Below are 14,233 nucleotides of genomic sequence, written 5' to 3' on the forward strand. Positions count from 1 at the left end.
TTTGGGCAAGAGACGGCTCAACTCCGGGAGATTGGAGATTGGGCCTGGCCTCGGGGACCTGCCAGAATCTTCTCATGCAAGATTCCCACTCCAGCGAATATCATCGGGGACCATGAGAATTTAGATCGACTATTTTCAATGGGAACTCGGGAATCTTTTCTTGGCTTTTCTCCCTCTCCATGATAAGGAGCCACCACTGTGGTGTGACGATGGTTCCATTTCCACCACTTGTCCCCTGGGACTTCGGCTCGAAAGATCGGCTTGTTCAGTCTCTGAACCACTATCAAATTCACACAGAGAAATTATGCTCGCCGCATTGTTGGTTTCCATAGCAGGCTGCGAAGGATTGAAAAGGGAGTCAGATACGAGATGACCAGGAATGCTTACCTAGTAGTTGACGGCTCCACATGATTTGCACGCCTTGTTCCAGGGTTTTGCTAGCTAGCGCTCATAATTGCAGGAAGCTAAAGGACTCTTTCACGGATGTCCGGGATCTAAATGATATCAGTCCAGGCACCATGGTTGCTCTGGCTTGTCTGAAAACACCCACCATGACACGCTAAACTTGCCAGTGACAGACCTCTTGTTTTTCAAGCACTTTGGTGTCATTAAATATCGGATGACGCTGCCTGAGGCGTAGAGGCCTAGTGATTGTTATTCTGGGGGTATCATGGCACGCATGGGCGTGGCCTAAATACAGCGAGGTCGCACCGCTCTTCGGCCATCGACACTGGTTCCACCGACATTTCGTCAAAATATGCATGGCGACGTCAGTGAGTCTCAGAGCTCTTTTTCGTTGCTTGTAAAGATGAGACTCCTGCGGGGCCCAAAGCTGGTCATTGTTCCGTAGCCCTGAAGGCAAATGGAGTTTTAAATTAATTGAGATTAAAATCCTAGTTGTTACATGGTCGTAGCACCGATGGGCCTTGCAGATCTGCGTCTTTCCACTGGTGACCATGATCTCACTCCTACCGTTGAGGGCAGGAAGAAGACTGATCCTCCAAACATTTGGAAGGAGCGGTGATGGAAACTCCATCAATATCGACAAAAAAAAAGTGGAAATATGGACAGAATTTCCGCGTGCAACAGTCCAGCCACATCACCACTCCAAAGTCTTTGGCTTTAGGGGAAGATGAAGCATCCGAAACCCTTGCTGCGTCGCCTTAGGAAGCCTGCCTGCCCGGATATTCATTTGCAAGGACTGGTGCATTAGCCTGGGCTCTGCCAACCCGGCGTCCCGTTCGTTCCGGCGAGTCACAAACTCCTCCTCGGTAGTGCCGTCCTTCAAGTGTTTGTTCCGTTGCCTGTGCTGCTCTACGCTCATCCATGGTACGGGATCATCGCGGCCGGCCGGCGGATAGTCATGGCCCGTCCAGATTTTTACGTGATCTGGCAAGGCAAGGAGCTTTCGTCCCGACTTGAAAAGATCTCTAGCGCTGCCACCAGGGAAATCGCAGCGTGCGGTGCCTATGTCCGCATGGAAAATGGAGTCGCCGCAAAATACGTTATCTGGAAATCTATGTCAGCCGGACCGAGAAAGGCAAACTGGCGGGGCTCGATGTGAGGACTCACCTCCGATCTTGTAACCAAGATGGTCGGGAGTGTGACCAGGAAGGTGGATTGCCGTTGCCTTCAGTTCCCCAATGTCAAATGTCTCGTCGTCCTCAAATAGTCTGTCAAATATGCCCTCGTATTCGTCGGCGGGGACTCCGTATCGCTCGGCAAACAATTTCTGCACACCGCCGATGCGCTTCCCGATGCCGATAATGGGAATTTGATCTTGCTCTTGCGCTAGGTGGTTCTGGAGATATGACGCTGCGGTCAAATGGTCCGCATGGGCATGTGTTTCGAGAATCATGTCGACGGTATAGCCCTTTTCCTTGACCAACGAAATCAAAGCATCGGCGCTCTGAGTAGTAACTACCTGGGTAGCTGGATCATAATCCAAGACAGGGTCGATAATGACAGCAGTCAGCGTGGACGGATCCGCGACCACGTACTGCCATGTGCCTGTTTTGGTCTCAAAGATATCGTGAACAATGGGTTCCGGGGCCACCGCGGCTTCGGTACTGTACAAAGCTCGACTCTTGACAGCCCACTGAGTCTGTCGTGCAGGTTGATGGCCAGAAGGTCCACACACAGGTGCTCTTCTCGGGAGAGCGTTGCGGACGGATCCATTTCCCAAAGACACCCGGGTGGTGTATGTAGCCTTGTGCTCCGCCTGGTGGGATGAAAGGCGAAGTTGCCTGCTGGAATTGACAAAGGTTGAAGCCGGGGTCGCGGCGGTTGGTGTCAACAGCAACCTCCTGGTGACCTGGGAGCTGCTGGTGATGTGAGGTCGGAGCGACTGCATCATGGTATCTTTTGGGGACTGCTGTGGTTTTGCCGACAATGAAAAGGCTGGTGCGAGGACGTCTAGGTATAGTATTTGAAGTCGGGCTGATAGTCCCCAAAGAGGAAGAAGATGACGAAGGGGATCCACACGCCGACAATTCGCACTAATCCATAAAATTTACTAGCGTGAGAGCGCTTAACACTCCACATCGCTGTCATTCTATCGGCCTTGGCACCCCTGTCATTACACGGCTATCAAACCCGGTCACGGCGACTCCTTGACGTATTGCGCCGTATTTGCCCCTGAACGTCTTGAGCCTCGCATGTCTTTTCCAAGGCCAACCGCGTGGCAAATGGCTGATCGAACCACCCCGGTGATCAGATATGAATCATGTCGGCGATTAGCTCGAGGATCCTTCCGGCCGTTGGGCCCGCAGGGCACAAACGGGGCCACTCTTCCGATGGAAATCCAAAGTATATTACCTGACGCTGACCCCGAAAATCCCGTCACATGATTGATATTTCTGCCTCGCTGACTTTGCAAAACTCTTTCACGGCTTTTGTCTTGTTTTTCTCTTCTCATCACCCCCCATCAGGATCCCGCCGCAGTTCCGCCATGGCCATGTTTCGCTCCAGAGTAACGTCCAAGGCCTGTAGCAATGGACTCTCGGTCCTCACGGCACAGATTGTCCCATCAAGCAGAAATTTGGCGACAGTCTCCTCAGTGAGTCCGGCAACTCGGAATCACAAGGTCGTGGTAGTTGGTGGAGGAAGCGCTGGTCTCGCTGTCAGCCATCAACTCCTCCGGACGGGCAAGTTTGCCAGAAACGACATTGCTGTCGTCGACCCGGCCCAGTGGCACCACTACCAGCCTGGATGGACACTGGTGGGTGGCGGTCTTAAAACCAAGGAAGAGCTGCGAAAGCCGCTGGAGTCCTTAATTGATCCCAAACTCAAGTTTTACAACGAGGGGGTGACCACCTTCTCACCCAAGGAGAACTTGCTCATGCTCAACAATGGCGACAGCCTCAACTATGAGCAACTTGTCGTTGTGCCGGGCATTAAAGTCAACTTCGACTCCATCAAGGGCTTGCCTGAAGCTCTTGCCGATCCAAACTCTCTAGTCTCATCCATCTATGGCTACAACACTTGCGACAAGGTGTTCCATACCGTTACAAGCCTTCGAAAGGGCACCGCAATTTTCACCCAGCCTGCTGGCGTCGTCAAGTGCGCCGGGGCTCCGCAGAAAATCATGTGGCTCGCACTGGACTACTGGAAGCGGGCAGGCTTATACGACATCAGCAACCGCGAGAAATCACCGGTTCAAATCAACTTCGCCACTGCTCTCCCCGGCATGTTTGGGGTGCCCAAGTACAGCGCCAAGCTCAACGAGTTGCGGATAGAGAGAGGTGTCGAAGGGCTGTTTCAGCACGACCTCATCGCGGTCGAGGGCAACACGGCGACTTTTGCTCGTCTCGATAAGAAAGATCAGGTCAAGATGCACTTTGACTTATTGCACGTCGTGCCGAAGATGGGACCCCACGAATTCGTCAAGAAGAGTGACCTTGCCAACGAAGCTGGTTTCGTCGACGTGGACGAGACTACCACACGTCACACAAAGTATGCCAACGTCTGGTCGGTGGGCGATGCTTCGAGTCTACCTACCTCGAAGACCGCCGCAGCGATTACCGCTCAAGCGCCCGTTCTGGTTGAGAATCTGATGCAATCCCTTGAAGGCAAGGAGCCCACCGCGTCGTACAACGGATATACGTCGTGCCCGCTTTTGACCGAGTACGGCAAAGTCATGCTCGCCGAGTTCAAGTACGGCGGAGAGCCACACGAGACGTTCGGGCGCTTGTTGGGCGTGGACCAGGCAACCCCTCGCCGGGCGTTCTACCATCTGAAGAAGGATTTCTTCCCCTGGGTCTACTACAAATCCATGGTCAAGGGTACTTGGGCTGGGCCCAAGGGTTGGGTTAAGTAGAGCCCCGGCCGCGAACAAGAGTCGAGCATTGTGGGTGTGTTTTGTACGATAGAAAAAGTTCTGGACGAGATTATTGTCCAATCTCTGCGGCATAGCTGGTGGGTTGCAGTTTGTTTATAGAAAATGCAAAGGATACCACCGGAGGGGCCCCAAGGGGCCGAGCATCAGAGGTGACTTTGAAGTCACCACCCAGCCGTCGTAGACTCCTTCCGTAGGCACGGTACACACGTACTATAGTCCACACATACTGTGCTTTGCTGGTCTCACAGTACCAGTACAGAGCATGTGCAATTTGCGCCAGAGCCGACTGCCGTAGTGGATTTTCGCCCACTACGCACCTCGTGTTCGTATGCGCGTAGGGCTGGCCGATAAATGTGGTCGAGACTGACCTAAGGGATTCTTGATCGAGTCTAGCGAACCTGATGATTGACCTTGGCTTGCGGCTGTGCGGAAAGTCTATCTACCGACTATGGAGCAAAGGTGTAACATATCTAGCTATTTTGTTGGTTGTATATCATTCGCTTCGGCGACCCACAGACGCCCCCATATTAACTAGGCTTGCTAGCTAGCTACTTGCAGGAGTAGTCACCAGCGAGCAAGTTTATCGATTCAGGATCCTGGTGCCGGGATTTAATCGTCAGGAGATCAAACACACGGATAGACCCCAACCAACCAAATAACAATCCATCGACGTCAAATTCTTTCGCCAAACAATGCCGTATCTAGATCCCGAGATATACATACATACAGAGTACAAGGAGAGGAGGGTCCGAAATGAATTGAAATGACATTTCCCTACAAGACCAATCGACAAGCTAACCAAAGAACGCCGACTGACTACGACTTGTAATCCCAATCCCAACCGAGCAACACCCCCCTATCTCGGCCTAGTGCATGCAGTACGCAGACAGGGCTGGCAGGGCCTACTCGAGAAGACCTCGGGGAATACCTACGGGACGGAGAACTGAAACCTGAACGGCGAGGCAAGAACGAAAGATGGAGATTCCGCGCAGACGTACGCCCCCCTTCCTTCTCCGGCCGGTGCGCGAATAGGAGAACCGGACATGGTGCTGGAGAGAGGGGTCGGAGGAGGCTAGGGCTGCTGTCTGGAGCAGGACTGCTTACTGGTAGGTCGACGCGCCTTTGCCAAAGCCTTGCGCCAGAGGATCTCGCTCCATACACTACAATAAAGGGCAAGTCGCCAGGTGAAAAGCGATGATTAGGATGATATGACATCGAGCGATTCGTATCCTTTTGTTTTCCCTGCTGACCGTGTTTCTCAGTCGACGGATGTCCTTGCTACCCTCTAGCTGAGATTTCGCAATAGGGGGGCCGCGTTACCACTACTACCGCTGCTGCTACCACTACCACACCTATTTTCCCAGAGAGATCCTGAGAAAAGAGAAAGCGTCCCCCTGCAATGCGTCTGCTCCGGGCGATTTCTCTCCTTTACAGATAGTTCGTTCAACCTCGAGAGCATCCTGGACCGGCGTCGCTGAGCCGATATGAGCGTCTCTATAAAGAAATCGAGCCCTGCCCTCCTTATGCCGACGTCGTCAACATCGTCAACATCGTCGTCGGAGAAGAAGCAGGGGCAGGGTCAGAGGCAGATGAACACCAATATTAGGTACCCATTCTGGTTCGGAGGGAGCGCAAGCAGCATGGCAGCGTGTGTTACGCACCCGTTGGATCTGGGTGAGTCTTAAAACTGCGTTTGCTTGGGTTGAGCCAGAACTATATGCCCATCAGCTAACATCCTGCTCCCAGTCAAGGTACGCAGGCACAAACATGAGATAGGGGAAACATGGCATTGACGACATATTCAAAAAGGTCCGGCTCCAGACGCAGGCTCAAACCCTCGGCACCGGCGCATCCAAGACGATGAGAGGTACAGTGGTCCGGATCTTCCAGACCGAGGGGATCCTGGGCTTCTACAGCGGAATCTCGGCATCGCTGCTCCGTCAACTGACGTACGCGACGGTGCGGTTCGGCCTGTACGAAGAGATGAAACAGCGGGCGGGCAGCAACCCCAGCTTCCCGTTGCTCGTGGTCATGGCGTCGGTCTCCGGGTTCGCAGGCGGCGTGGCGGGCAACTTCGCCGACGTGCTCAACGTGCGGATGCAGCACGACTCGGCGCTTCCCGCGCACGCGCGGCGCAACTACAAGCACGCCGTCGATGGCATGGTGCGCATGGCACGCGAGGAGGGCCTCCGAGGCTGGTTCCGTGGCTGGGTGCCCAACAGCAGCCGCGCGGCGGTGCAGACGGCAAGCCAGCTGGCCAGCTACGACGTCGCGAAGCGTCTGCTGCGCCAGTACACGCCGCTGGGCGACGACACGCTGCCTACACAGCTGACGGCGTCTTTCCTGGCGGGCATCACAGCCGCGACCGTGACGAGCCCCATCGACGTGATCAAGACGAGAGTCATGTCGGCGACGGGCAAGCAGCAGCAGGGCATTGTGGAGATTATCAAGACCGTGTCCCGGAACGAGGGCCCGCGATGGATGTTCAAGGGCTGGCTTCCTAGTTTCCTCCGCCTTGGACCGTAAGTCTCTCTCACTCACACTCTCCCTTGTTCGCTCGTTCACTCACTCGCGGATTTGACCCGACCGACCCCCTTCTATCCCCATTCTTGCCTTCCTTTTCCATTCATTTCCTTTTCCACCAGTCAACAAATCCACTAACACTCCACCTTTATGCTATGCACAGACACACGATCTGCATATTCATCTTCCTCGAGCTGCACCGCAAGGTATATCGAGGTCTTCAGCAAGGGCAAGGCTTGGACGGCGCTGACGGGAAGGACGGCGAGAAGGTCGTGGGCGCGGGAGTGGGAGCGGCAGGGAGTTCCCTTTCTCCGACGGTGGCACCGCCGCCGCAGAAGTTGTAAAACGGTGTCAAACGTTGTAAAAGTTGAGGAAACGCTTCCTAGGAAGTAGGCTAGTCACTTTGATTGTATGACCATATGTGTGCAGGTACAGTATATCCACGGCTACATGGGATCCATACATCGATATATGATATATCCATGTACAGGTACATCAGCGGTTACCCAAACTCCAAAACCCACTTGTGGCGGCTTCGCCTACCTACCCGACCACCCACCTACGTGCTCCGTTCTCGAAGCTTGGAGTCGAGGCCTTGGGGCCGGAGGAGAAATATCTGGACCAGGACACCTCGGTGCTTTATATGAGGTGGATCTCAAGGGTATTCATACTCCTCCAGTTGAGTTGTCTTCAGTTGAGTTGGAAGTGCTGGCTTTGCTCCGCACTGCTCAGCTCCACGAGATGTTTACCGGTGACAGGTCCCTAGTTTATGATTATCTACTTGTAACTTCTATGTCTATTCGTATCCATATATACAATCCGCATTCGTACATCTCAATTTGAACGAGGCGCAAGGCTTGCCGCTCGACCAAGGAGGGACTTGGCTCTGATGTGATGGTCGGTCACAATTCTCTCATACCACATGTCAGCTCCGGGATGGGTCCCAAATGACTGTCAGTAGACATTTCCTGTCACTCTCGGATGGCGACAGTGACACCCGACTTCGTCCCTTCAACACGTAAAGCAAGCCCATGGGCAAGAAGATTCCCAAGACAGCGTTCCGCCTCTCGTCAGTCGAGGGTAGAAGGGCAACTCACGACGCCAACGTGTACGCACTCCGCTGTCGGATCTTAGGACCGTATTTGTACAGGACCCAAGGAATAGGCAACATAGCGACTGTGACAAACCCCAATAGACTGGTCGCCCAAGCCACGCCCATACCGCGATACCTGCTCCTGTTAGTAAATGTCGATACCGAGCTGGAAACAATAGCTGACGGGCCCGTCACTCACATCTGAACCGTAAATAGCGGAAACACCGCACCAATGACATATCTCAAAAATCCATTTGCTGCAGCGGCGCTCGCGCCGGTCAAGGGGCCGTAGGTGTCGATGAGATACAAGACGCAAGAGCAGAAAACCAGCATGTTTCCAATTCCAAACGGGATTGTGGCGACAATTGGCGAGATCCAATGTATTTCTTTCCTGGCCGTCCATGCGAACCAGAACAGTCCGATCGGTAAGAGAAATGAGCCAAACATGGCAGCCCAAAGTCTCTCTTCCGGGGGTAACGGTGTGAAATCCCCCTGCGATCGCCTCTTGAGCGTTTTCTTCCGGTAGGTCAAGCGATCGATGAAGATGAAAATAAAGGTTGCTGAGATGACGCCCAAGCCAATGCCCAAGAAGACCAGCCCTGATTCACCGGTATTGAAGTGGTAGATCTGAATCTCGGGATAGGGGGACTGGAACACGACGGGAAAGGCGGCAAAGAATCCGAATAGGACACTAAAGTTGAAGGCAGTGTAGGTGCTGAAGAAGGCGACGATGGACTCAGTGAACAACATCCTCAGAGGTCTTAGAATAGTGACCACCAGAATGAATCGGAGTTTCGACATCCCCGGGGGCAGCGGGTTCGGAGGAGGCGGGAGACCAAGCTTCTCCGCTCGCTTTTTCAGGATGATTTTCTTGTACGTTTCTCTCTGAGGGAGGGAGACAGCGTAGGCAATGGCGCCCCAGAAAAGAATCAGCCATTGTGACCAGCGCCAGCCCCTCTTCATAGTGGCAAAACCACCCAACGTAGGTCCTACATGTGCCAAAAACGTTAGCAAACGGGCCACTCGACACGGTCAAGGGCTTTTCTAGTGGCGACACACCCAAAGCAGGACCCAAAAATGGCGCCATCAAAAATACCGCACTGGCAACTGCCCGGTGAAGATGTGAGAAGAGATCGGAATTGGTCCCAGCTCCGACGGCCAGACAGCCCGAGCCTAGAAGGCCTGCAAAGAGGCGACAGATGACGAAAGAAGCATACGATTTTGAGAATCCGGCTCCAACAGACAAGAGAAGAGAGGGCGGAAAGAAACACAAGTATACTGCGCGGCGTCCATAGGTTTCCGAGAGAGGGGCACTGAGGACTGGGCCGAATCCGAGACCCATCACATAGACACTCAAAGGGACGATGGCGGCTGTGGGGCTGACGCCAAAGTAGCGAGCAACCTCTGGAACGCCTACAAGAGTGTCAGCGAGGGAAGCCATCCGATTTTGAGAATGGGTCATGCTCACTGGGAGTGTACACCGAGGAGCCAAAAGTACTATTACACATTAGCCTCCCTGAAAGAGATTCGGGATCATCACCCCGCGTACATTGTGAAGCACTGCAGTGCCGGGACCAAGGTATGGTAGATTTTGACAGGCAGGGGCCAATTCAGCGGATTGTCTGGATCGTCCTCCCCATCCCAGTCCTGCGCCGTCGTGGGGACATGGTTTGAGCGTACACTCTTGGAGGTTCGCTGTGAAGCCTTGCTCGCTATCTTCTCGAGGTCCGGCTGAGGCGTGGCAATCGGCACTGGTAGCGAGCGGGCGGAGGAACTGTCCGAGTCAAATTCCGCCATCTTCTCCGTCTCGGCGGTGGGATCGTCCTTGTCTTTGCCTGCCATGGAGGAACGCGTGAGCTTTGAGCACAGGGGAGTGTGGGAGTTGAGTTTTTGCAGGATATATTGCCCAAAGGTGTCCGGGATGGTTGGAGGCGCTTTCAAAAAGAGTGCTCTGAAGTTCACTGACCGTCCGCGTTGGAAGAAGGACGGGCACTCACGCTTAAAACAGGCCGCTGCTGTTTCTAAATAGAACTTGTTTGATCCACCTCGATGTCACGTCATCGCTTGGGAAACTTGTTCAACAACCTTTGCAAGGAGCCACCCCGACAGGATTTGTGAACATACGAGTTCCTTTCCTCAGACCAATCCGGCCGGCGCGGATTGAGAAACGGGCAAAACTGAAGCACTCGAATTCAGAAAAAGCAGAGTTATTTGGTTAGTGAACGTCGGCTACCTGGGAAAGGGGATACCTCGGGCCAAGGGGAGGCGGTGCAGAGATGGCGATGTCGCTCTTCCAGGAAGAAGGGCGCCAGCTGAATAAAATGAATCCAAACAGCAAGAGAAAGGCGTCAAAGGACGTCACCAAACCTCCAATGTGCTCCAGTCATTGGAGCAAGCCAAGCCGCTGCTTTGAGTGACGGCCTGCTCAGGCCAATCACGCACGGTGATATACGATCAGTAATCGCAACATTGCCTCGAGTTCAGGGGCGCGTGCATGGCATTTACGGCCGGACACGGTGCCGACGGAGACGGAGCATTGCCAGATCTTCCATTGTGTCAACAAGACTGAAAAAGAAAGAAAGAAAGAAAGAAAGGAAAGGGAAGTGAGATGAGGATAGGAAGGAGCATTTAAAGAATCCTAGGAGATGTCAGCCTGATCCGATCTTACAGATATTATGTAGCTATTAATAAGTGCCTTGACGAGGTGCTGTGATGGTCATCGGAAAAGGCAGGGAAGTCAGTGGAGAGGCGGGTGTCAGACGCAAACCGACTGAGGAAATTCTGCCGAGATGCTGACGTAGGCTAGCCTCGCTAGGTACATAGCTCGCTCTCTTCCCCTCCCACGTGCCGCACGTGCCACCAACTCCTCACCCGACCACTCGTCCTCACTGCTCGGCGAGTCGCTGACTTCAAGTTCACATACTCATGCATGGAAGTGCTCCTTGAGCAATCAGCAGGGATAAATCGACTAGAAGGGTCGAGGAGAAAGACAAGTGGTTGCAGAATGCAGATATAAGTCATGTTCATTAGCTGATGGCCGCCCTTGGTATGCCATTGTTTCCTTCATGCCTTCGAATCCCTCACTTCAGCCTCAATCGACACAAACCAAAATCCCTGCAGACACCCGAATACCCATTTGGCATTGCCCATGTTCAAACCCATCTCAGTTTTGGAGTCCCTCACTGGGTTGTCTGCTTGAGACTGAATTTCTGCATCTGGACTTGTCGAATCACTCGGTCCAGCAATCAATTGCTCACTACTCCCTGTCGATCCCGCACTAAGTCACCGTTTTCTGTTGAGTGAGAGGGTCCATTTCCTCTGCATTCTCATATTCCTCACGTCTCATGATACTCTCTACAGGCCCAAGTAGTCGTTTGAATCCGTCTCTTCCAAGCTTCGCCACCGTGACATTGCCCTTTGCCACTACACTGGCGGCACGAGGCTTGTCGTCCAGCAAGGCCAGCTCACCAAAGAAGTCGCCTCGACCGTACTCTTTGACAGGATGATCCACTCCATGCTTGTATGCAACAGCGCGTCCCGACTCTAGCAGATAGAAGGCATCGCCTGGCTCTCCTTCGGTGATGATGTTTTGACCCGGCTCGTATTTGACTGTCTCCAAGGCGTCGGCAATCTTGGCCCTCTCATAAGGCTTGAGAGATGAGAGCAAAGGCACTTCACCCAGGAATCCTTCGTACATTTCTCGTTTCTGGAACGCATTATTCATGAGAATTCGCCGGAATGTGACACGATCCAACGCCCAGAGTAAGCCTCCCTTGGACGAGCTCACGACGGTGGCAGCTCGAGGAGCATTGTACATCAAGGCTAGTTCACCAAAGCTTCCTCCAGGTCCAATGGTCGCAACCTTGTTTCCCATGCCGTCTGGCCCAGCTTCAACCGCGCCGCTCGGGTTGATGTAGATATCAAATTCACCCGATTCAATGACGTAGAAGTAGTCCCCTTCGTCGCCTTGGGTGATGACTTTGATGTTAGGCGCAGGAATGGTCTTCTCCACTAACGCGTCCAGCACGAGATTGAAGGATTCTTCGTCGAGACTGGAGAACAAAAAGTTGCCGGCCACTGCATGCCGGAGTCTCTCGTACTGCTCGGGGGTCTTGGAGTGTTTAGGTGGCTTCCAACTGCCTGAGTCCGAGTCCGGTTGCATGGATTCGGCCGACACTGAAGTTCGGCGTCCTGCAGCGTAGTTGTTGGGCAGCGACTGAGCTTGTGGTTCCGTGTCTTCTGACGCTTGATTTCCTAGCCAGTTGCCGAACAAGCTGCCTCCAGCTGCGGCCCCCGCTGGGGCGCCAAATCCAGAGCCGCCAAAGGGAGATCGGCCGGAATCACGAGCTTTGAAGGTGGCATCCGTGGGAGAACCAAAGGTGTCACGTTCTTCATCCTCCTCTTGTATGCTGTTTTTGGCTGCAAAGGGGCTGCGGCTGTCGAAAGGACCAGCGGTGTCCGCCATCTTGCCGTTGGCGATGGAGGTCGACTTTCCTGCTCTGTGTAAGGCCCGCTCGAGTTCGAGCTGGCGACTGAAGTAATTGGAACAGTACTGGAGAGGATCGTCGGGTTTGGCTTGTTTCAAGTCCTTGATCAGAGCATCAACAATTGCTTGGTGAGGAGCAGGAAGAGACATGGATATTTGCGGCGAGGTTTCAGGATGTGGGGAGGATGGTCGTTTGGTGCGGGTATCGACACCCCAGGACGGCCTGCTGTCGTTGGCTTAAGCTCGGGGGTTAGGATATTTTGCTTGTGGACTGACTCAACTGGAGGCGGTTTGGTGCTTAGAAGGATAGGGAAGGACCCTCTTCCGGGTAGGGTGGCCTGTCACCAATGTGGTCCGTGAAACTGTGAGCTAGAGACTTGAACGGCTTGCGGGATTGTGTGGTTTTGCGACAAGCAGGGGGGACAGGGGCGAAATGGACCAGGGTGTGGTTCCTATCTCAGGCAGCGAGGCGGGCGTCTGATAGTCCAGTGTCCACTGACAACGGCGAGTTGCGCTGCTTCGGTGGTGGAGCGAACCAGACCACGAGAGGGGAGTGCCTGGGAGTGGTAGGTTCGTTCGAGTTTGTGACGAAATGAGAGCAAGTGGGGCAACCAGCAACTCTGAGTCGAAGATGACGCAGTGGAGGGGTAGCCGAGGACCACCGTGGTTCAGAGAGCAGAGAGCAGAGATTGGATAGCACACGATCAAGTGGGCAGACGAAGGACGAAGCCGGGGGAGGGATATAAAGGAGGAAAAGAGGGCAACGGAGGAGAGACGAAGGGGGGATGGAAATAGGCTGGTGAAGTCTATTTTGCGAGCTGCGCAGTTGCAGGCAGAGCAGCGCAGCGCAGCGCAGTCAATAACCAGTCGTCTCTAAGACGTTCCTCGATCGAAACAAGAGCTGCTGTTGCTCAGCTACTCCTCCAGCATGGAATGTAGCTCGATACCGAGTGCAAGAAGAAGAAAAGACGGCAAGAATAACCCACCACGACATGTCGGCCACCAGCGGCAGCTCCTCTCCTCTTCCTTCGCCCACTGAGTTCGCAAGCTACCCGCCCGCAACATTTCTAGCTGGAAACCCCTCTCGGCCTCAACCTCGATTGAATCCAAGCCCTCGGTCTCCCAACCAGTCACAAAGCTCAGAGGCCAGGTAAGCGATGTCATAGCTACAGCTGCTGCATCAACTAGGCGGTCAAGGGCGAGCCGAACCATGCACTGATTGGCCCCGGAAAGCCATGTTCGTGCAGCCACCGGATCACTTAGGAGACTGCTGGAGACTGCTCCTCGCTCCTTGCAATGAAGATCATCAGGGTCCAGACGGCGCACAGGACAGGTATAGACAAGAGGCGAGGAGAGAGTTGAGCACCCGTCACGATACCTCCCTGCATCTGGTACAATGCGTCTTGAGAGGGAGAGAGGCCTTTTGACCGGCCTGCATCTTCCCGTAACTGATCGCCGCCTGGGCCGGCCCTGGATAACCGGCCTTGGATGACCGGCCTGATCTTCCACTGCTTCGAGAATCCTTCTGGTGCTTCTAGAAATCGATGAGAACATTTAGAACGCCCCCAAAATACCAGCCAGTAGTTAATAGGCCACCGCCACAGCCGCAAAAACACATTTGGATTAGCCATTATCGAACCAAAAAGGGTCCCTCTCCCCCCAAATACCAACAAACACAACGGAAGGGGATATCTACAAGACAAACCAGTCCCAAATCAACACGAATTCGCTGTCCAAGCCCCAGCGGGAGCGCCGTCCCTTTCGCAATGCATTTCCAGTTGCTCCCCCCCCC

The 14,233-nt window shown here is 53.9% G+C and overlaps 5 protein-coding genes across 5 annotated transcripts; 2 read left to right on the forward strand and 3 right to left on the reverse strand.

The window, feature by feature from the left end:
• Window positions 1–1,099: 1,099 nt before the first annotated feature.
• On the reverse strand, window positions 1,100–2,353 carry Z519_10156 (uncharacterized protein; the record flags this gene model as incomplete). The annotated part of the gene is made up of 2 exons (XM_016767874.1): window positions 1,100–1,509; window positions 1,573–2,353. 2 exons carry the CDS (start codon window positions 2,351–2,353, stop codon window positions 1,100–1,102), a joined length of 1,191 nt encoding a protein of 396 aa, XP_016615972.1.
• A 597-nt stretch (window positions 2,354–2,950) lies between these two features.
• Window positions 2,951–4,318, forward strand: Z519_10157 (uncharacterized protein; the record flags this gene model as incomplete). Its single annotated transcript, XM_016767875.1, has 1 exon — window positions 2,951–4,318. The coding sequence occupies one exon, from the start codon at window positions 2,951–2,953 to the stop codon at window positions 4,316–4,318; it is 1,368 nt and encodes a 455-aa protein (XP_016615973.1).
• Window positions 4,319–5,823: 1,505 nt separating this feature from the next.
• On the forward strand, window positions 5,824–7,206 carry Z519_10158 (uncharacterized protein; the record flags this gene model as incomplete). The annotated part of the gene is made up of 4 exons (XM_016767876.1): window positions 5,824–6,013; window positions 6,086–6,090; window positions 6,149–6,861; window positions 7,026–7,206. 4 exons carry the CDS (start codon window positions 5,824–5,826, stop codon window positions 7,204–7,206), a joined length of 1,089 nt encoding a protein of 362 aa, XP_016615974.1.
• Window positions 7,207–7,955: 749 nt separating this feature from the next.
• On the reverse strand, window positions 7,956–9,797 carry Z519_10159 (uncharacterized protein; the record flags this gene model as incomplete). The annotated part of the gene is made up of 5 exons (XM_016767877.1): window positions 7,956–8,091; window positions 8,155–8,944; window positions 9,015–9,368; window positions 9,424–9,452; window positions 9,505–9,797. 5 exons carry the CDS (start codon window positions 9,795–9,797, stop codon window positions 7,956–7,958), a joined length of 1,602 nt encoding a protein of 533 aa, XP_016615975.1.
• A 1,435-nt stretch (window positions 9,798–11,232) lies between these two features.
• Z519_10160 (uncharacterized protein) lies at window positions 11,233–12,591 on the reverse strand (the record flags this gene model as incomplete). Its single annotated transcript, XM_016767878.1, has 1 exon — window positions 11,233–12,591. One exon carries the CDS (start codon window positions 12,589–12,591, stop codon window positions 11,233–11,235), a length of 1,359 nt encoding a protein of 452 aa, XP_016615976.1.
• Window positions 12,592–14,233: the final 1,642 nt, after the last annotated feature.

Source organism: Cladophialophora bantiana, assembly GCF_000835475.1.
Source record: "Cladophialophora bantiana CBS 173.52 unplaced genomic scaffold supercont1.17, whole genome shotgun sequence".
Taxonomy (NCBI): domain Eukaryota; kingdom Fungi; phylum Ascomycota; class Eurotiomycetes; order Chaetothyriales; family Herpotrichiellaceae; genus Cladophialophora; species Cladophialophora bantiana.